General features: G+C 55.0%; 2 protein-coding genes and 1 non-coding gene across 4 annotated transcripts in view; all 3 read left to right on the top strand.

Moving 5' to 3' along the window:
• FBXO42 (F-box protein 42) overlaps nucleotides 1-4,988 on the top strand; it is a 113,222-nt gene extending 108,234 nt beyond the window's left edge. For both annotated transcript variants that reach the window (XM_043445891.1, XM_043445890.1), the window contains exon 10: nucleotides 222-4,988. In XM_043445891.1, coding sequence (XP_043301826.1) covers nucleotides 222-1,337 — 1,116 coding nt within the window. In that variant the 3' untranslated portion in view covers nucleotides 1,338-4,988. The remainder of the gene's footprint in view (nucleotides 1-221) is intronic.
• Nucleotides 4,989-13,128: 8,140 nt separating this feature from the next.
• TRNAG-CCC lies at nucleotides 13,129-13,201 on the top strand. Its single transcript has one exon. It is a non-coding gene; the product is annotated as a tRNA-Gly (tRNA).
• A 1,286-nt stretch (nucleotides 13,202-14,487) lies between these two features.
• CPLANE2 (ciliogenesis and planar polarity effector 2) lies at nucleotides 14,488-19,247 on the top strand. The gene is made up of 6 exons (XM_043445634.1): nucleotides 14,488-14,763; nucleotides 14,905-15,027; nucleotides 16,407-16,559; nucleotides 17,921-18,045; nucleotides 18,316-18,452; nucleotides 18,675-19,247. The coding sequence occupies exons 2-6, from the start codon at nucleotides 14,916-14,918 to the stop codon at nucleotides 18,919-18,921; spliced, it is 774 nt and encodes a 257-aa protein (XP_043301569.1). The 5' UTR covers nucleotides 14,488-14,763; nucleotides 14,905-14,915; the 3' UTR covers nucleotides 18,922-19,247.
• Nucleotides 19,248-20,861: the final 1,614 nt, after the last annotated feature.

Below are 20,861 nucleotides of genomic sequence, written 5' to 3'. Positions count from 1 at the left end.
TCACTATACCAACTTTATACATATAACCACTTTATATGTATAACCAACCACTTTATATGTATAGATTGTCCCATCCAGCCTGGAGGGCAGGTTGGATTCTTTTCATCTTTGTAGGGATGTCAGACATCTACAGAATGCCCGGCCCGTCCCCAACGCTCATGGTAAAATGTTTGATAGTTGAATAAATGATCAGAACTGAGCACACGTCTTCTGTCTTCTAGGTCGGGCAGTGTGTGGTCGTCTTCAGCCAGGCACCTAGTGGGCGAGCACCGCTTAGCCCCAGCTTGAACTCCCGCCCATCCCCTATCAGTGCCACCCCTCCAGCCCTGGTTCCCGAAACCCGAGAATACCGCTCGCAGTCTCCCGTGAGGAGCATGGATGAAGCGCCCTGTGTTAACGGCCGCTGGGGAACACTGAGGCCCAGAGCGCAAAGGCAGACCCCCTCAAGTTCCCGAGAAGGAAGCCTTTCCCCAGCCAGGGGCGACGGCTCGCCCATCCTGAACGGGGGGACTGTATCTCCGGGGTCGGCCGCTGTAAGTGGCTCTTCCTTGGACAGCCCCGTGCAGGCTGTGTCTCCGAGCACCCCGTCTACCACCGAAGGATACGACCTGAAAATGGGGCTGTCCCTGGCCCCTCGACGAGGATCACTGCCTGATCAGAAAGATCTAAGGTTAGGATCAATAGATCTGACTTGGGACCTGAAACCTGCTTCCAGTGGCAATCACGTGGACGGCATGGACAGCAGGACAGCGGGGGGAGGCTTGCGACACCCTCCCGAGCAGACGAACGGTGTGCACACCCCGCCGCACGTGGCGAGCACCCTCGCGGGAGCAGTCTCCCCAGGCACCCTGCGCCGCAGCCTGGAAGCTATCAAAGCGATGTCGTCCAAAGGCCCCCCCGCCTCTGCAGCACTGAGCCCTCCCCTGGGGTCTTCTCCGGGCTCCCCTGGGAGCCAGAACCTGGGCAGCGGAGAAGCAGTGCCTGTCCCCCGCCCGGGGCCCGCACAGGGGGACGGACACGCCCTGCCCCCCATCGCCCGCCGCCTGGGCCACCACCCCCCGCAGTCCCTGAATGTGGGCAAGCCCTTGTACCAGAGCATGAACTGCAAGCCCATGCAGATGTACGTGCTGGACATCAAGGACACCAAGGAGAAGGGGCGCGTCAAGTGGAAAGTATTTAATAGCAGCTCTGTGGTCGGACCTCCCGAAACCAGCCTGCATACAGTGGTACAAGGCAGGGGTGAACTCATCATATTTGGAGGACTCATGGACAAGAAACAGAATGTGAAGTACTATCCAAAAACAAACGCCTTGTACTTTGTGCGAGCAAAGAGATAATATGTTCTAAAACCTTTCCCCTTTCTGTGGCTTTTAATTTGGAATTTTCCAGCGTGCAAGCATTTGGACTGAGAATTGAGAAAACAGAGGACAAAAATCACTCTCATAAACCAAACCCCAGTTCCCAGCCTCACCCACTCCAGGCTGGGATCAAATCTCCATTAAGAAAAAAAAATTATATAAATCTGAATAAAAAGAAATATTATATAGCCAACTCTGTTCACAAAGAGGGAGAGAGCTCCGTCCTGGTTCAGATAAAATTGTTGCTGTGTTTTAGCAGAGGCTCTGCCGCCTTTTTCTACTTTTCTGGTAACTAGACCAAGAATTTAGGGAACAGATTAATGCCAGAACCTTCCTACAGAAACTGAAGAGCCACCTGTAAATCCTACTTGGCCTTCTCAGAGCTAGATACAGAAAGGGCATGCGTGCAGTGCACGGGCAGGGGTTTCAGATTCACAGGCTTTCGGTGCTGGCGGGTAAAGTGACGTGTAGACACCTGCTCTCTGCCCGCAGAGGACCTGAGACCGCTGTTGTCTGCCGTGGTGCCCTCTGCCCAGCCCTCTTCTGCCCACTGGGACTGAGGAAAGTTACCCAGCGGGGATCTGCTCCACGTATGTGCCAGGGTCGTCATGAAACAACGTTCACGCAGAAGCACCTGTTTGCGTGCTCCCTCCATGTCTTAGAAAACACTCTGGGGTCTGATTGTGGAATTTTCTAATAATCATATTTCATCACAGTTTCCAAAATCCGTATTTATTCTCTTTTTCTTTCCCTTAAAACCTGACACTTGGAGGCCTCCTTTTCTGTTTACAGCTGCTGTTCTCCCCGCCTCCCTCCCCCACCTCCTTTTTCTTTACCATGTGAAAATTTTTTAAGCCCTAAAACCTTTCTCACTTTCTTTTATTAAGTTTGGGTGTCTAGAGAAATCTCTTAAAAATATTTCTGAAACCCTGTTTCTCAAGTCACTAGGGGACCAGCAGGGAGTTCTGAGATACCAGTATCATGAGAAATCCTTGATGCGTCAGAAGGTACTGTGGGCTTCTTTTTATTTCCAAAGCACATTGGACACACCCATCCATGTTTATAGAACGTGGAAATTGATCTTGGAAGAGCAGTTCCTTCTAGAATGGTTTTCGCCCTTGCTTGTGGCATGCATTCTTCTGCCTGGCTGTTGACTGGTGCTTGGGTTCTCTGAAGCATGGCTGACCTCAGGGGCGGTTCTTTCTTTGTCTTGTTCACCTGTCACCCAAACAAGGCTTGGGTTTTCACTTTCATGTCATTTCCGAGGTAACATTTCCAACCAGAGCAGTGTTGGTGGGGTAGGGGGCGGGGGGCTGACACGGGAAATTATGTTACCAGTCTCTAAACCATGACCTGGATAAACATGCATCAGCACCGCTTAAGTGTGGATCATTTTGGAGACTTCTCATCAGAAGAGCGTTATCTTGCCTGCAGGTCTTGATTTTGTTTCTCAGCCCCGCTCTCCTCGTTTTCTTGTCCACATTTCCCGAGCCGAAGCATGCTGCAGCTGGCCCTGGGTCCTGGCGCCCAGCCAGCTCTCAGCAGCCTGTCTGATAAGCCTGCTTTCTCCTGTTACATCATGTTAAACCCTTTCCCCGAGCCATTAGCTTTTACAATGTGGTCTTGGTGGGAAAGCGCCCTTGGTGCCAAGCCCAGGAAAGGGCCAGCTCGCGGGGAGGGGTACGTGCTCCAGAGGCCGCTCCGCGTGCTCCCCGGCCGAGGAGCCTGCCGTGTGCCTACTTAGTGTGGTGTCCAGCTGCTCTCAGCTCAGCAGTTAGCTTTCCAGACTCTACTCTGGGCCCGTTGCCAGGCCTTCTTTGGCAAAGACCGTTAGATCGTGCGGGGGTCCTTATTCACAAGAGAAAGCTAGCCTAGAAGACTAGCAATTTTGGCGTTACTGTTGCTGGACCTTGTCTATATATTGCGTCTGTGCATGGACAGTGCCTCAGAACTCACTCAGAAATATAAAGTATTAGGAAGCCTGAAAGTTCTGAGTCTCAACTTGGTGATCTTTCCCTTTGTCCCGTGGCCTTCCTAAACCGGCTGTTAACCTGTCAATTCCTTCTACTGTCCCCAAGTAGGCGGACAGCAGAGCTGATGACTCTCGTAGAAAGGAGCCTGGCTCCTTGGAGCTCCGTGGCCTCCCAGGATTACCCACACCGCCTGGAAGCAGACTGTCTGTTTACAGCTCCTTTAAGAAGGCTCTGCTTCTGCCACCCCCGTGGCGTCGGTCCCGGTGACTCTTGGGCACTGTGGTCGGGTGTCCGGGGAGAGCGACGCAGCCCAGCCCAGGTAGCCGCCGCCTCGGGTGCAGGGGGGCTCCGGGCGACCCAGCCACCGCGGACGCTTCAGTCAGATCCAGCTGAACCACCACTCTGGTTTTGACGTGATGCCGATTTTGTCTTAAAATTCACTGAGGAAACAGAATATTTTTTTAAAGCCTCAGCAGCACCTGAGCAAATATTTATCAGTATTTAAGTACTTAAGGTACCTGTTGTCTCTACTTGAAGCTTTAACCCCTTCCGTTCCTGCAAGCGTGCCTTGACAGCCCGCCCCGCCACATTGAGTCACTGGCCACCACGTTGACTGCGTGAGAGTTTTAGTCTCTTCCTTCCCTTCTGAACAGAGCTTCCTGTCCCCTCATTTTGCAGGCTGTGCAGCAGAGAGGGCTCTGTATTTTTGCTCATATTTCCGCCCTGCTTCTATGCTTTGGCGGTGGGTTCCAAAAACCACCCCCTCCCCACTGTACCCACCCCACTTTTTGGGGAGCACAAATTTGATGTCAGAACAAGCTTAACTTTTAGTTGTAAAGCAATCCTGGGTTTACTTTCCTCCCAGTCCTCTACAGATTGATTTGGTTTTAACATTTGAGTTTAATATCAAGAGCTGAAACCATGAACTATCCTAGGAACCATGCTGAAACTCTTTAAAAGAAGAAGAGGAAGAAGGAAGAAAAGCAACTCAAGTCTTGACTTCGGAGGACAGAAAGCCACCAATTGATGGAGAACAAGGGGATGCTTCCCTTCCGTTTCACTTGGTCTTTCTGGGTTTCCTTCTTTTCGCTTCTTTCCTTCCCATTCAGAGTGACATTCCCGGCTGGCTGGTTGGCCGGTCTGTCCTTGTCCTTGTGGTCCTGGCACGGTGACATGCCCTGCTTTGCACTATCTGCGGTCTCTTACCAGCGCACAAGTCAGTGGGGGGATCTGAACACACCCAGGGGCAAGGCAGCCAGACTTCAGGCCCGCACCCCAGGCGGCCTCCCCGTGAGCCGCAGAGGCACGTTCTGCAGGGTGGCTCCCTCCCCCGTGTTCATTGTCAGATGGAAGCGCCCCTTAGGCGCTGGCGCTGCCCTGCTCTCTGCTCCCTCTCTCCCCTCCCACAACCAGGGTTGCCGTCAGCGCACACGTGCTGTGCCCTGACGAAGCTGGTGCTGTCAGTGACATTTCCCACGCGACTCAGGGGTCCTGGGTGGCTTACCCTGAGATGATCACTGTAGGCACGTAACAGTGTAGGAATGAAAAGTGGATTTGATTTCATTGATATTTAAATCTCTTGTCGATTTTATTTTTTGTTAATGTTTCCCCCCGATGACTTTTTAGCAATTTAACAAATAAAACAAAATGGACCGAATTGTCTTAACTGTTTCATTAGTATAAAAGAAAGCAAGCAAGCTGTGATGAAAAGCAGTTGGAGATTGGAGTTGGAAGCAAAGTAGTGGGAAAGATACTCTTCCTCCAGGAGGGTGGCCCGCCCCTGAGGACGTCATGTGATGATAGGCAGCTCTCTCCAGCGTGCTAGGAGCACGGGGTTTCACACGCGTAGTGCCACCCTGCAGTGGGGCCCCAGAGAGGTGACGAGCCTGGAGCGCACACCCAGAGGCCAGGGTGCCATCCGCACCATCGCTGGCCGCCGCAGCAAAGATGGGGGCCTCGGGCCTCGCCGCAGCAGATGGGGGTTGGAGGCAGACGCCCTGTGGCCCATCCTGCCGTCCCCTACTTACTGCTCAACCTTGGATACCAGTTTCCTCGTTTATAAATCTAGTTGTTTCTGGTTTTATAGGATCATGAGGATTAATTGGAAGTTTTATGTGAAAAGCACTAGCCCAGTGCTGGACTGGCACTTAATTGGTGGCTATTGTTTATAATTAGCCCTTGAAGAAAAGATGTGATCTTGAAGGACAGTGCTGGCCACAGTGTGTAAATTGTTAGGATCACGCCCCAGACTAAGGGTTACGCACGTCCGCAGCCATCTGAGTCATTTCATGACCTGTCCCCGTGAAAACCTCTGAGGCTTTTTGCCTCAAGCAGAACATAGCAGCTGCTGCCCTCAGTTGGGTCAGAGTGGTCTCAGCAGTTCTGTCTCCCTCTGGACCTTATTCTTCGGTCTGCCACTTGTCTCTTACATTCCTGGGTTTCTGCGCCCAGCGCCATCGTTTTTTCACGCAGCTCGGGCTGAGGATCAGCCTTGTCTCAGGTTAAGGTGCCGTGAGCCTGCGGCTCTCATCCTGCCTGCCCATTGCGTTTCTCAAGCTGCAGGATGAAACTTCTCCACGTCCAACAACATGTGGTCTGATGCCGTCTGTTCTGTTTTCTGTTCTTTGAGGTATCTGGCAAACTAGACCATGGTGTTCGGAAGGGTCTCAGGTCACTGGTTTGCTGGTGGCAAGTGGTAGAATGGTTGTTCTGGATGCTTCCACACTTGCCCTTACGGAAGGGCAGACTTGCTCCTTATGGCTATTGCTCCTTATAGCTCCTTGTTGGGCTCAACAAGGTCAGGAGGTAGAAGCTCTAGAGAAGGGTCGTTAGGAAGAACTTTACACAGTTGGAGCCTGGAGCCAGTGTGGCATCACTGAAGGAAGTCTAGCATTGCCTGGATACTCAGACTAGGGGATGCCCTAGAGGAGGTGATGTCTGGTGGGTAGGGTGCCAGTGGTGATTGGTGGTCCTGGGAAGACCCGGCTTTCAGGGCAGGTCAGTCCCACAAGGCTTCCTGTCAGCTTCCTAACAGTCCATCCAGGCCAAGGGCCGCAGTAATGGCAGGGGAGCAGGCTCCAGCTCGGGAGGGTCGGAGCCTACAGCCGGCAGCGTGAACGACCCCAGGTCAGAGACCGTGTGGGGCAGAGAGGAGGGCATGTGCCAGTCTGGGGAGAAATCCTCAGTGAGAGCTCAGCTCAGCACAGAAGCGAGGCTCCCCCAGGCCTATGGGGGTCCCAGCACAGCCCCCGCCCCGCCCCTGGGTGCTGAAGGGCCAGAGGCCTGTGCCCGTCTGGGTCTGAACTGCAGCACCCAGCCCGCGAAAGGGCGACAGCGCACTGTCCTTCCTGCTCTGCGGGGCTCCACAGGCCGTCCAGCGGGATGGCTGGCGGGCGGGAATCCCCGACTCAGACAGGAGACACAGCCTTGCACGTGTTGTCACCACCGTGCGCTAACGCCCCACGTCGCCCTCACCCGGAGAACCTGGGAAAGGCCAGGCGGTGAGCATCCCCAGAAATCCTGAGGCTGGCCAGCTTGGGATGGAGCCAGCGGGGCTGTGGTGTGTCCCCCTTCCCCCCTCCTCCCTACAGTGTACCATGGAGAAGGGCAGTCCAGCATGCCTGGGGGTTCTTTGTGAGGTGATGATTCAGTAGTTTTTTAACCTACTTGTTATTGAAGATAATTGCTTTACAGAATTTTGCCGTTTTCTGTTGATTTCACTGTTGATGCAAGTATTCAGGCAGAGACTGATAAAGTCTATGGGAGGAGACCACGGAGCTGCTTTACAGGTCAGATCAAGAGTGAGACCACAGGATCTCTGCGCTTTTAACCCTTGAGATGTGCTCCTGTGGGCTCAGAAAGGAGTTCCCAGAGAGACTACAGATGAGGGTCGAGCCCGGACTTCGGTCCAGGGGAGCATCGGTTCAAAAGCTGTCCTGCTTCCCTGAGCCTCAGCTGAAAGGGCAGAAATGGCCGTGAAAGGGCAGAAATGACCACTAGTCTCACAGGTTACCGGTTTAGCCGGAACCACGGCTGTGGTTCCCCAAAAGCCCAGCGGGGGGCGCCCTGGGAAAGTCTTTGGGTCCCAGACACCATCCGACGCCTCCTAAGAAGGAAGCCGGGCACGAAGAAAACGCCCGTCTCTCCTTCCGAGCGCCGCCCCCGGCCGGCCCGCCTGCTCTCTGCCCCGGCCCCTGGCTGTGGAGAAGCCGGTGCTTCTCCCCGTGGGCTGGGCTCCGGGCCCGGACCCCGTCAGCACGCACAGAGCGGAGCTGCTGTTTCAGACGCCTGAGAGGCCTGTCTGCCCACCCACTTCAGGGATGGAAGGAGGGCGGGGGCGGGCCCTAACCAGGCAGAAGCCTGGGGGAAAGAAAGCTCCTGCCCGGGGGCGGGGGCCTGGCTGCTGCCGCTCCCCGACAAGGCTCCCCGACTCGGCCAGGGAGGCCCAGCGCTGCCCCGGGGCTCCCTCAGTGTGTCCCTGAGTGCGGGCTCACCCCTGAGGCTCTGCGCTCAGAGGAGGCGGAGAGACCTGCCTTGGGAGCAGCCTGCAGGTTCACACAGCAGGGAGTGTCACTCAGCTGAACAAAGACAAGTCCTGAGCTTCCAGGGCCAAAAGAGTGTCTACTTATGTCACCAGAACGCAAGAAGAGGGAAGACGGAGAGCCAGAGGCCTGGGGAGCCGTCCTCCTTGTCCTAACCTCACCCTGCTACACTGAGGAGGGGGCAGACAGCCTTTCTGGGAGACCCCAGGTCGGCGGGGTCCAGGCCTGGCCTCCGGCAGTCAGGAACACAGAACGTGCAGGCCTCTGGGCCTCAGACCAGGAAGACAGACCCCTGTGTCCCAGGAAGGGTGCAGAAGAGCTGTGAGGGGTCTGGCCTGACCAGAGGAGCCGACATTCAGGGTCGAGGACCATGCAGAGTGAGCAGAGGTCATCCTCTCGGATGCAGCAGGGATAGAAGCTCATGACCAGGACCCACGGTGGAGGAGAGCACAGCCCTGACGGGGGCCAGCGTGGGTGAGGCCGTGGCAGGCGTGCAGAGCAGAGTCCTCTCTGGGGCAGAGGACGCCCCAGCATGCTTCTTTGCTTTTCAGTTAAATGCCCCCTGCCACCCCACTGAACATGAACCCCAGCGCCAGAGGTGGTGGAGGTGAAACAGCTTTGAGGAGACTTGAGTGTTTAAGCTGTAGGAATGAAGAATCACTGAATTTAACTTTACCAGGAAATCGCTGGATTATAACGTCTGCAGAGCAGACGCAGATTAAATTGGCTCAGAGGAAACAAAGCCCTGCTTCTCAAGTGCATGAATCAGCGGAGGCGGAAACTTGAACTTGCTCCACCTGGAGAGGAGCAGATGATGTGCCTGGGGTCCACAAGAACCAGGAAGAGAGGCGCCTGGCTAATGCTGCAGGGCGGGAAGGAAGGGGCTTCCCTCCGTGGAGGAGCCTGTGGGAAGGCGCAAAGGCCAATGTGACCGGAGGGGCCGGGGCGGGACCAGAGCACGAGCTGGAGGCCCAGAAACGGGGCCTGAACCCAGATGGGCAGCAAAGAGAGGCCGTGGGAAATGGAGAAAAACCAGCCTTGTGGCTGACATCTGGAGTGGGGGTGGTGGCCAGCACGTATTCCTGCGTTAAGCAAATCTATCTGTAGCGCCATCTTGGGCTTCCCAGGCAGCGCTAGTGGTAAAGAACCCGCCGGCCAACGCAGGAGATGCAAGAGACCTGGGCTTGACCCCTGGGTCTGGAAGACACCCTGGAGGAGGGCACGGCAACCCACTCCAGTCTTCTTGCCCAGAGAGTCCCACGGACAGAGGAGCCTGGCGGGCTACAGTCCACGGGGTCGCAGAGTCATCACTGAAGCGATTTGGCACTCACGCCCGCATAGTTCCCTCCGTCAGGGCACTGCCAAGCCCTGTCCTGCCCTGTGGGATTCACGTTTCAGTGGAGGGTAGGGAGAAGGGACAGACAAATATGGAAACAACTAAGCAAGATGACGCCAAGTGAATAATACTGTGAAGAGAATTAAGATGGGTTGTGAGAAAGTGTGATGGTGTTGGGCTCATCCGTGTAGCCTTGCTGAGGAGGTGACATGTCAGCTGAGACCTGAATGTAGGAAGCAACAGCCATGGGGAGGTGGGTGGAGAGCACTCCACGCAGAGAGAAGAGCGGGAAGACAGGCCTGAGGGTGGCATGACCTCAGCAAGTCCAAGCAGCAGCAGGAAGGCCCATGTGGCTGGTGCACTGAGGCAGAGCAAGGTGCTCAGGCGGCCTTGCCGATCGGGCGCAGTGTGGACAGCAGTTCCGCGGGAGGCCGGCAGAGGGTTTAAGCCGGAGAGCGACAGGTTTTCCAGGGGAAGGACACAAGCCTTGACGCCCAGCCCGTCACGTCTCAGCCGATAAAGAACTCCTGGGCGGAATTCCCTGGTGGTCCAGTGGTTAGGACTCTCCACTATCACTGCTGAGGGTCCAGGTAGGACCCCTGATCGGGGAACTAAGATCGCATGGTGGGCCAAAAAAAATCCCCAACTCTTGGGGATGATTTGGCCAAATTCTGTGTTTAAAGGGAATCTGGGGGACTTCCTGGTCATCCAGTGGTTAAGAATCCACTTGCCACTGGACGACAGGTTCGATCCCTGGTCTGGAAACTAAGATTCCACATCCTGCCGGGCAACTCAGCCCACTCGCCATGACTGCTGGGCCAACGGGCCACAGCCACTGAAGCCCACGTGCCTAGAACCCACGCTCCAGTGAAAGAAGCTCCCGCGGTGAGAAGCCCGCACCGCAGCAGACAGCAGTCCCCCGCTTGCTGAAACCAGAAAAGGCCCAGGTGCGCAGAGGCCGAGACCCAGCTCAGCCAAAATAGAAACGTTGAGGGGATCTGTACACTTTAAAGCTACCAGCCAGAATCCTGTCTGCCCTCCTGCCCTGCTGCTCAGTCTCCACCAGAGGGCAGGGCCTGTATCGCTTCCCACTCTTGGCTCTTAAATATTTGACAAACGCACGTCCTCTACTCTACGTGTTCCTAGAATGTGCATCCTGCTTCCTAACGGTCCTTCTTCTAGGCTTGCCTTCTGCAAGCCATTCTTCATGTTGTAGCTGTAGGCAGTCAGTCAGCATGTTTTTATTAAATTTTTACTCTATTTCAGACATGTTCTAGGTAGTAGGGATTATTATGTGCTGAATTACGTCTCCCCTACCCTGGAAAAACTTCATGCGTTGAAGATCCCCAATCAGGAATCAAACCCTCACCCGCTGTAGTCAAAGAGCAGAATCTTAACCCTGGATCACAGCAAAGTCCTGGAGATAAGATCTTTACTGAAGTGGTTAAAGTGAGATCATTAGAGTGGACCACAATCCAATAGGCCTGGTATCATCATAAGAAGGAGAAACTGAACTGAGGCTTACCCAGAGGGAAGGAATATGACAAGGGAGAAGGTGGCCAAGCCAGAGAGTGGCCTGGAGTGGGTCCTTCCCACTCAGCCCTCCAAGAAACTGACCCTGTTAACACCTTGATCTCAGGTTTCTAAGCTCCTGAACTGAGAAAATACATTTCTGTCGTTTAAGCCACCCAGTTTGTGGTAGAACAGGGATATAACAGAGCAAAATGGCAAGGCCCCCAATCCTAGCTTACATCCAAGGTGAGGGAGACAGACAATACATTTTAAAAATTTCAGTCTCAGGACTGTCCTGTTGGTTCAGTGGTTAAGAATCCACCTGCCAATGCAGGGGACACAGGTTTGATCCCTGGTCTGGGACGCTCCCATGCACCACAAGTGCTGAAGCCCGTCAGCTAGAGCCGGGGCTCTGAGACAAGCGAAGCCTCATAAACGCATCTGGAGAGTAGCCCCCAACTTGCTGCAACGAGGGAAAGCGTGTGCAGCAGCAGAGACCCAGCACCGCCAAAAATAAACAAGTAAATAAAACTTCAGGATCAAGAAAGAATGATGTGGGAGTGAGCTGGGGTGTGCAGGCAAGCCCTGGAGTGGCAGGCGATGTCCACCTGGGACCTGGGCAAGGGCTCCCCTGAGCCAGCCTCCTGAGGCCCTGGGGTGGTGGAGGGAGTTGCCGGGGGTGGGAAATGCGACACAGAGCCCCTCAGTGGGAGCGGAAAAAGGCCAGGGTTGGTGAGCGCGGCAGGCCGGGGAGGAAGGTGGTGGCTGGGGTGAAAGCAAGAGTTGGTCAGGGCTCAGTCACGGAAGGCCTTGAAGACGCGGAGTTTGGATCCTATTCTGAGCGCAGTGAAAACTACTGGATACTGCAGTCGTGGGGGCAACAGTGGTGATCTATGTGCAAAAAGATCACTTGGGCGCTGGGGGGGGCGAGCAGAGAAGCCCCGAAGGAAGCAGTGACGTGGCGCAGAGGCTGCCCCTCCCTGCAGGTCCTCCGGTCTGTGTCTGCCCACATGGGCCCGCCGCGTCCCTTCCGTGACAAGTTCTCCTCGTGAGCCCTTGTGGAGCCTTGTCCAGGAGGTGCTCAGTCTGGGGAGAAGTCCAAACCATGAAGAAACGAGTGGATTAATCAGAAGGTTCTACACTGGAAGGGCCTTTAAGTAGGTAGTGTCTCCCTGTTTCACCTGTGACTCAAAGAGGAGACCCTTATGGGACACGTAGTTTAGGGGTCAGAGGAACTCCCTAGACTGTGCTCACAGCATCCTTCTGAAAGGCCAGGCGCCAATCGTGACTGGTTCCTGTCCTGAGCTGAGCAGTGGCGATTGTGTAAGTGAGGTCCTTGGCCTTGTTTCAGGCTGAAATGTGTCAACCCCACCATAGGTCAAAGCCTTAACTCCTCAAGGAGACTTATTTGAAGATTGGGCCTTTGGGGAGGCAATTAAGATTAAATGGGGTCATAAGGGTGGGGCCTTAATCCGTATTACTGGTGTCCTTACAAAAAGGAGGAGACGGCAAGGGAGTGTGTGAACAGAAAAGAGGGCTCGAGAGGACGCAGGGAGGAAGGAGGGGAGGAACGTCCTCACCAGACACCCCTGCTGGCGCCTTGATTTTGGACTGCGAGCTGCCAGAGCTGTGGAGAGAGTTTGTACTGTTTATGCCACCCACTCTGTGGCGCCCAAGCAGACTGACGCAGAGTCCGGCTTCTAACCACCCAGCGCTCTTGTTAAACGTGCGGGCTCACAGACGCACACGACCCCCGACATAGACTCCCTGGGGGGCAGGGCCCGAGAATCTGCATTTTGAACAGGCTCCCGATTCAGCTCACTGCAGTGTCCTCTCCACTCCTGAGAGCTCCTGAGGCCGTGAAGACTGATCCCCCCAACCCTCTGGCCACGAGCGCCTCTGACCTCCAGCCTCCCTGTCTGAGCCCAGGAGGGCTGCACATCTTACCTGGCCTCCAGGCTAACTAGCAAGCACACACGGCTAAGTTGTTTCCCACTCTCCCTATGCCTCCACAAGCCACGCTGGGGCAGGGCTGGCTGTGAAGTCCAGAAACCTAAACACACATCAGGTCTCAGTCTCGTGACTGAGGCTCCCCTGGTCCACGGTGAGGACCACACAGACGTGCTAGGACCTGTGGGATGGGGAACTGAGTGACCTGGGAGCACAGGCATCAGTTCCCAGCTGCAGGGCCCTGCAGGGGTGGTTACAAGCCTGTATATCTGCTGCGCTGTAAGCAAGTTGAAGGCCAGTGCCCCGGCTTACACATCCTGACTCCACTCCCCCCTGGGGCCTGAGAACCGTCCTCAATGATTTGCGGGCTCATGGCCCTCTGGCTGCGTTCAGCTTTGCTAGGAATGTCCCTCCTAGGGACTGGGGTCAAAGTTTTAAAAACACAAGACCCAGGGACTTCCCTGGTGGTCCAGTGGCTAAGACTCTGTGCTCCCAATGCAGGGGCCCTGGGTTCGATCCCTGGTCAGGGAACTAGATCCCACATGCTTCAACGAAGAACTGGTGCAGTCAAATAAATAAGTAACTAATTAAAAACACACACACACACACACAAGACCCAGTGCGGCAGACCAGAGACGTCCTTCAGAGTCCAGGCACCCTGGATTCTGAGTCTAGTTTGCCCACTGACCACCTATGTGGTGTGACTTCAGATAATCCCATTGCCTCTGAGTTTCCTCATCTGTAAAATAAAAGGAGGGTAATAGTATTTCCTACACAAGTTTGTTTATAGAAATAATAACTAACCTCTAAAGCCCCCACCATCTGGCACTTAGTTGGCCTTCAATGAAGGTTAATCATAGCGTGTGTGCTCTTTGTGACCCCAGGGAATGTGGCCCACCAGGCGCCTCTGTTCACGGGATTTTCCAGGCAAGAACACTGGAGTGGGTTGCCATTTCCTTCTCCAGGGATCTTTCTGACCAGGGATTGAAACTGATTCTCCTGCTTTGCACGCAGGTGGATTCTTTACTGCTGAGCCACCTGGGAAGCCTAATTCATAGAATTTAAAACAGTGATTTGCCTACTTGAAGGCATGGCAAGCAGGTACTGGTAGAAAGTGTAGTAGACAGCTTTTCAGTAATGAGCTATTTTGCATACTATCCAGCTAAGGGGCATTTACGGAGCACCCTGGTGCCCAGTGTGGGGACACTGGGGAGGGGCTCACGGCTCCTGAATGGAACGGAATGTCAGCTCCAGGAGGGCAGGGACTTCTCGTGGCCATTGCATTCCCAGCAGCTAGAACAAACCGGGCATAAAATAGGCACCCGGTAATTATTTGTTGAATAAGTGACATCCATCCATCAATCAGTCAAGAAATGAGTGACTGGAAAGCCTCAGACTCATTTTTAAGGCCTTGAGCAAGTCCCTTGACCACTCTCAGCAGTTGTTTCCTCATCAGTGAAGCTACAGGTGTTCAACTGACGCCGAGTTCCTGCCAAGCAAGATCAATAATAATGATATTGTTACAACAATAATAACTAAACGTCCTGAACACTGCTAAGGACTTGTGACTGTCGTAAAGAATCCTGGGAGGTAACAGCATTTTACCTCCACTTTATAGAAGAGGAAACTGGGGAGCAAAGAGGCAGAAGGGAGATTTGTTCAAATTTCGGAAGGAAGACTGGGGCTGGAACAGAGCAATGGAGAAGGCCAGGCCCGGCCCCGTAGCCCGCGCGGCCGCACAGGCGGACAGACCTGCCCCGCCCCGCGGTCCGCCCCGCCCCGCGTCTCCATGACGACAGCCTCCGCGCATGCGCTTTGAGCGCCAGCCCTGGGCGGCGGGGCGGGCCTTCAAAGCAGGGCTCCACAGAGCTCCCCTGTCCGCGTGGGCCGCCGATGTCAGCGCTGGGGGTTGAGATCGAGGAGGCGGAGGAGAAGCAAGGCCGTGTGACCTCCCCGGAGGTGACAAACGGCTCGGGGACCGTGCAAACACCTCCTGGAGCGGTGATGGGGTGACCGTCTAGCGCGATCTGTGCGATGAGAGGGAGCCGGGGTGTTGCAAGGGGGCTTGGAGGCCAGAAGCCTCAATCGGAACAGTAAGAAGCTGGGGCTCCACCATCGCCCCGTCCTCCGGGGGCGGGGGCCTCCAGAGAGGAGCCCGGGGGCAGGTGAAGGCCACTGACCCAGCTTCCCTCTCCATCTCCCGTGCCCTGCTTTCCGCCTTCCCTCCACGTCAGGGCGCCCAGCCATGGCCAGGCCGGCCGCCCCGGGCTCGGTAATTGTCCCAGACTGGCACGAGAGCGCCCAGGGCAAGGAGTACCTGGCCTGCGTCCTGCGCAAGAGCCGCCGGCGGGTGTTTGGTGAGCGCCCCCTCCGCTGCCGGTCCCCTGCCTGTTCCTGGGGGTGGGGGGGTCACCTGGGGGAGAGGGCGGGGGAGGGGAGGGGTCGAGGGCGACCCTCTCCTGCCTGTCCCTGGGAGGGGGTTTACCTGGGGGAGGGGCGGGGGGCAGAGACAGGGCACTGAGGCCCGGCTCCACCCTCTCCCCATCCTTGGGGACCTTAGAAGCCCCATCGTGGGGCCCCCACCCCCAAATCTCCTTAGAGCTAATTCCATCATCAGAGCCAGGGACATGGAAACAGACAAAACACTGCCAGGAACCCCTGTCACCAGAGAGGCTGTTGACTGAGCCCTCAGCCGGCGCCAGGCCCTCTGCTGGGCACTTTGTACCCTGGACGCCAATTTAACCTTCTCAATACCACGTTGCAGACTTGTCCCAGCTCCCCTAGTGAGCAGACACAAGCCTCTTCCATATCCTGCTGTCTCCAGGATAAGACACCCCTGTCCCCCAGGAGGAAGCTAATTCATCCAGCTGACAGGCCCGCAGAGGGGCCTGGCATGGACTGCACTAACCCTAACCCTAAGTCTAGCTTTGGCCAGGAGACACAAAGCGCCAGAATGCTTGAGACCGGAGGGTGAGAGGGCAGCCCACGCTTTAAGACTTCCAGGTCCTATGCTACGATGGATCATAGTTTATACTTATTTTTGTTGCAAGTTTTAAATTAAAAGCACTCAGGGCAGTCCAGTGGTTAGACCTCAGTGCTTTCACTGCTGTGGGCCCAGGTTCAATCCCTGGCCAGGGAACTAAGGTCCTGCAAATTACATGGCTTGGCAAAAAGAAAGAAACACTGAATTCATTAAATTAACTAATTTAAAACATTCATAAAGATCTGACAGTATTGATTCTAAGGAGCTTATTTATAATACTTAAGAATACTTTTGCTGCTATTTCTCCATTGAGGAAAGAATTAGAAAAAACCTTGCATTCACCTGTGAAAAACCTGGGATATGTGATAATAGTATTAATAAAAACCATCTCAGGTAATTCCCTGATGGTCCAGTGGTTAGGACTCAGTTCTTTCACTGTGGGGGCCTGGGTTTAACCCCTGGTAGGAAATTAGCAGCAGCAGGGGAATTAAGATCCCACAAGTCTTGTGGTGCAGCAAAAAATAACAAAAAGCACCTCATGCATGGAACTTTTTTTAAAAAAAAAATAAGGTGTTATTTGGCGTAGGCACTGGCCTGGTTCCGGGAGCACTGGGGTTCCAGCAGAGCTTCTCCTCCGAGGATGCTGCTTGTATGGCAAGCCTCTGTCATGGGTACTGTATAGAGAAGGGCTGGTTGGCACCAAAAAAGCCCCACGTTGGCCCCCGACCCCACCTGGCTCCCACTTTCCCTCAGGGCTGCTTGAGCGACCAGTGCTTCCCCCTCCTGTGGCCATCGACACTGCCAGCTACAAGATCTTCGTGTCTGGGAAGAGTGGCGTGGGCAAGACAGCGCTGGTGGCCAAGCTGGCTGGCCTGGAGGTGCCCATGGTGCACCACGAGACCACTGGTGAGTCCCTCCGAAGAGGCCTTCCCTGGGGTGGAGAAAAGACTCGCCCTGGACCACATGAGCCGTAATCTGTAACCAGCCCCACCTGTTACTCTGAAACCCCGGAAAGTCACTGCACCTCTCTGAGCCTACATGAGTGCCTCTGTCCAACAGGGATAATAGTACCAACCCCTTGGGACTATAGTGGGGTCAGTAGTAGAGTGGGCTTCCCCCGTGGCTCAGATGGTAAAGAATCTGCCTGCAATGCTGGAGACTGGGTTTGATCCCTGGGGTGGGAAGATACCCTGGAGGAGGGCATGGCAACCCACTCCAGTATTCCTTTTTTTTTAAGTTTAAATATTTGCTTGCAGTTTATTTTGGTTTTTCTAAATAGACATTCACATCTGTAAACAATAGGATTTTGGTTTCAGCCCCAACCCCCAATTTCTTACAAGTTTTTGTTCTCATACATTGCCTAGAACTGCCATTTGTTACTGTTGAGTCGCTAAGCTGTGTCCAGCCCTTCTGTGACTCCATGGACCATAGCACACCAAACTCCCCACGGGATTTCCCCAGCAAGGGTACTGGAGTGGGTTGCCATTTCCTTCTCCACACTCCAGTATTCTTGCCTGGAGGGATTCTCCAGGGCTACAGTCCGTGGGTCACAAAGAGTTGGATATGACTGAGCGACTAAGCACAGCACAGGACAGTACTAGAGGCAGTGGTGGTAACCTGTCTAACCTTGAGCTGGCACAAGGCAGGTGCTTAGAAAACACTTCTCTTCCTTTCTCATTTCCTTCCACCGGAAGCTGATTTACCATCATGTTGCAACATGTGACAGTATTCCGGGACCTCTAACTCTCCCTGTACATAAGAGGGAGGGCTTCTCAGCTGGTGCTAGTGGTAAGGAACCCATCTTACCGACTGTTTGGGACCCCATGGACTATACAGTCCATGGAATTCTCCAGGCCAGAATACTGGAGTGGGTAGCCGTTCCCTTCTTCAGGGGATCTTCCCAACCTAGGGATCGAACCCAGGTCTCCCGCGTTACAGGCAGATTCTTTACCAGCTGAGCCAGCAGGGAAACCCAAGAATACAGGAGTGGGTAGCCTATCCCTTCTCCAGGGGATCTCCCCAACCCAGGAATCGAACCAGGGTCTCCTGCATTGCAGGTGGATTTTTTTACCAGCTGAGCTACCCAGGAAGCCCCCAAACGGTGAGGTGCTTTGTCCCGGTTATAGCTAGGGCTGCATCTCCCTGGTAGGCTGGAGGCTCCTGGGGCAGGAATTCTCCCATCGGGGACTGTGCCTTCCCCATCAGACTGAGGATTTCCTTCCTGGCCCTCTCCTCCCCTCCACCGCGTGACCGACCCGGCCCCCCAGGCATCCAGACTACCGTGGTGTTTTGGCCAGCCAAGCTGCAGGCCAGCAACCGCGTCGTCATGTTCCGCTTCGAGTTCTGGGACTGCGGGGAGTCTGCACTCAAAAAGTTCGAACACATGCTGCCGGTGAGCAGGCTGGTGGGCCTGGGGGTCTGGGGGGCGGGTTATCTGAGCCGGGCCTGAGCGGTCTGCAGGCGCCAGGGGCCGGCAGGAGGGCCCGAGGACGCTGGCCCAGGCAGGAGGGCTCTGAGCCGAGCCCCGGGACCAGCCGCTGCCGCTCCGGGCCTGTCTCCCGGGCTGTGAACGGACGGGCGGGGGGAAGACTTCTCGGCCTACAGCTTCTGGTCCCAAGGTGACGAGCTCGCAGCAGACTCTTGTTGGCCTCCCCCTCCCCAGGCTTGCAAGGAGAACGCAGACGCGTTCCTCTTCCTCTTCTCCTTCACTGACCGGGCCTCCTTTGAAGACCTCCCTGGACAGCTGGCCCAAGTAGCCGGCGAGGCCCCTGGCGTGGTCAGGATGGTCATCGGCTCCAAGTATCCTCCGGGGGCCCGGGACTGTTAAGAGGCCACGTTTGGCGAGGCGCGGAGCGGGGGTCCGGCAGCCTGCCTGTGCTGCGCAGTGGGGTCTGGCCCCACGGGCTCCCTGGAGGCTGCAGCAGGGCCTCCCGCAGACCGGGGTGCGGGGGACTAGGGACGGGGAGGAGGCTGGCTTTGACTGGGAGGCAGAGGCACGCATGCTCCTTGACCCGCCTCCAGATTCGACCAGTACATGCACACCGACGTGCCCGAACGGGACCTCGCGGCCTTCCGGCAGGCCTGGCCGCTGCCCCTGCTGCGGGTGAAGAGCGTGCCGGGGCGGCGGCTGGCGGACGGACGCACCCTAGACGGCCGGGCCGGGCTGGCCGACGTTGCCTATGTGCTCAACGGCCTGGCGGACCAGCTGTGGCAGCAGGACCAGGCGGCGGCTGGCCTGCTCCCCGCCCCAGAGGCGGCCGGCTCCTGAGCGGGCACCCTGACCGCGGGCGACCCGGAGCAGGACCCAGGCCCTGGGCTGGGGCAGAAATGCGGATCTCCCCCAGGACGGGCCTGGGGCCTGTCAGGGAGGGTGGAGGCCTGGGAAGGCCCTTTCCTCAGGAGCTCGGGGCAGGGAGCTCAGCGCAGGGAGGCGGGCACACAGCCCTTCAGGGCAGCTGTCTGAGGGCCTGCCAGGGTCCAGCCTCGGCAGGATCCAGGGGATAACCTCAGGATGAACGGTGTCTGCGCGCGAGAGAAGACACGTGAGCCCAGCCTTGATAGGGCCAAGTCTGTGAGGGGGAGAGAGAGAAAGAGAGAGAGAGAGAGAGAGAATGACCAGAGAGAGAGGGAGAGAGAGAGAGAATGACCAGACGGGGGTGTTTGCAGGGTCTGGCAGAGTCTGGCAATGCTTTATTTTTTACCGTAGCTTTTATACCCTAAATTAGTACATTTCTAAGGGGAAGATAGTTTAACATTACATCAGCTTGTTCTTCACGAAACCAGGGTGTTTTCTGCATACTTCTTTGTTTATGAGGGTCTTGTACATTATCTTCTGGCCTTGGGGCCTATTAACATTTTATGCAAGTCAGGTGAATATAAACCTATTTTCTGTTTCTATGGTGACCTTAACTGAAAGGTAGCAGTCTCATAGGGCAACAGTACAGAGTAGAAGTATATTCTTGTTAATACAAAAATTAATCCTTCTGCAGAAGTTGTCAGTTGCATTTATCTAAGAAGTTTACCCCAAACTGACTCTGCCACTTTGGTGAGGCAGCCTCTGCCTAGCACTCCTAGCTGACAAGTAACAACCATCTCATTGTTACCACACTAGGGCTAAGCTCTTATTTCTCTAGATCTTTAATTATATTAACAATGGTTTCTATAACACAACCTTAGCACATTAAAAGCAAAAACACAGCAAGCAAAACACAGCAAGCAAATGTCAACCCAATAACCACCTTTAGAATAATTTTTCTTATGTTTTCTAATAGGACTCCTTTACCCCTCAAAAATGCTCTATGTCTATTAGGGCTTTTATATAATCAGGTTCTTTATGCTATTTTATGATTAGGATATTATAAACAATCATGCATATTAGTACCAAGGGCATAAATGCATTTGTCTAACAAACTACCAGCAAAGGAGTTTAAATTAAAACACTCCTTTCACCCTGGATAATCTCATAAAATACCACCACCTGGGAAACTTATTGATTAAAGTTCTAAATTGATTCCTATTTGGGAAGAGATCGGGGAAGGCCTTCTGCCTGTGTCACAGAAATTAGGGAGTAGTCTATTGAGGCAGGCATCAGAAAGACAGATATCATCTTTAAGGTGAGCGCCGGCGGCAGCTTTTCAAAATCCCTGAAAACCTGATCCGCCTTGCCTGTCAGGTTTTCTCCCTCATGACCTTGTCATGGGTGGGATCTCGTGTGCCGGCTCCCGGCAAGGGCCTCTGGGGGTCCCCGACCTCCTCGCTTACCCCGGGCACCCGGACTTCTGGAAACTGAGGCCCTGTACGTGCAGGGCCCGAGGGCATGAGTGTCTCCTCAGCGCCGCCTGCAGCGTCTCAGAGGGTGACGGGGAGCGGGTGCCTCATCTGGGCCCCAGATCTCAAGCATCTTCAGTCAGGAGCCCGTGTTAGCTGAGGTGACACCGTCTGCTGTCCCCGATAAACCCTGTGCTCGCGGTGGCTTCACTTCACAGATGTTTCTTCCTGTGTCCCACCTCTGGTGGAGGTGAAGGCTGGTGTGGGGCCCGCTCCGAACATGCATTCAAAGACCCAGGCCTGAGATCCTCGCTGAGCTTCCTCCCAGTTTGCCCTGGGCCATCAACACCCGGTCAGCAGAAGGGGAGCAGGCAGGTGGGTGGTCGCCCAGCAGGTCTCTGTGACCTGGCCTAAGGCTGGCGCAGCCCTTGCCTCATTCCT

This window comes from Cervus canadensis, chromosome 24 (genome assembly GCF_019320065.1).
Source record: "Cervus canadensis isolate Bull #8, Minnesota chromosome 24, ASM1932006v1, whole genome shotgun sequence".
NCBI classification, from domain to species: domain Eukaryota; kingdom Metazoa; phylum Chordata; class Mammalia; order Artiodactyla; family Cervidae; genus Cervus; species Cervus canadensis.
This window is presented reverse-complemented; position numbering and strand designations above follow the sequence as displayed.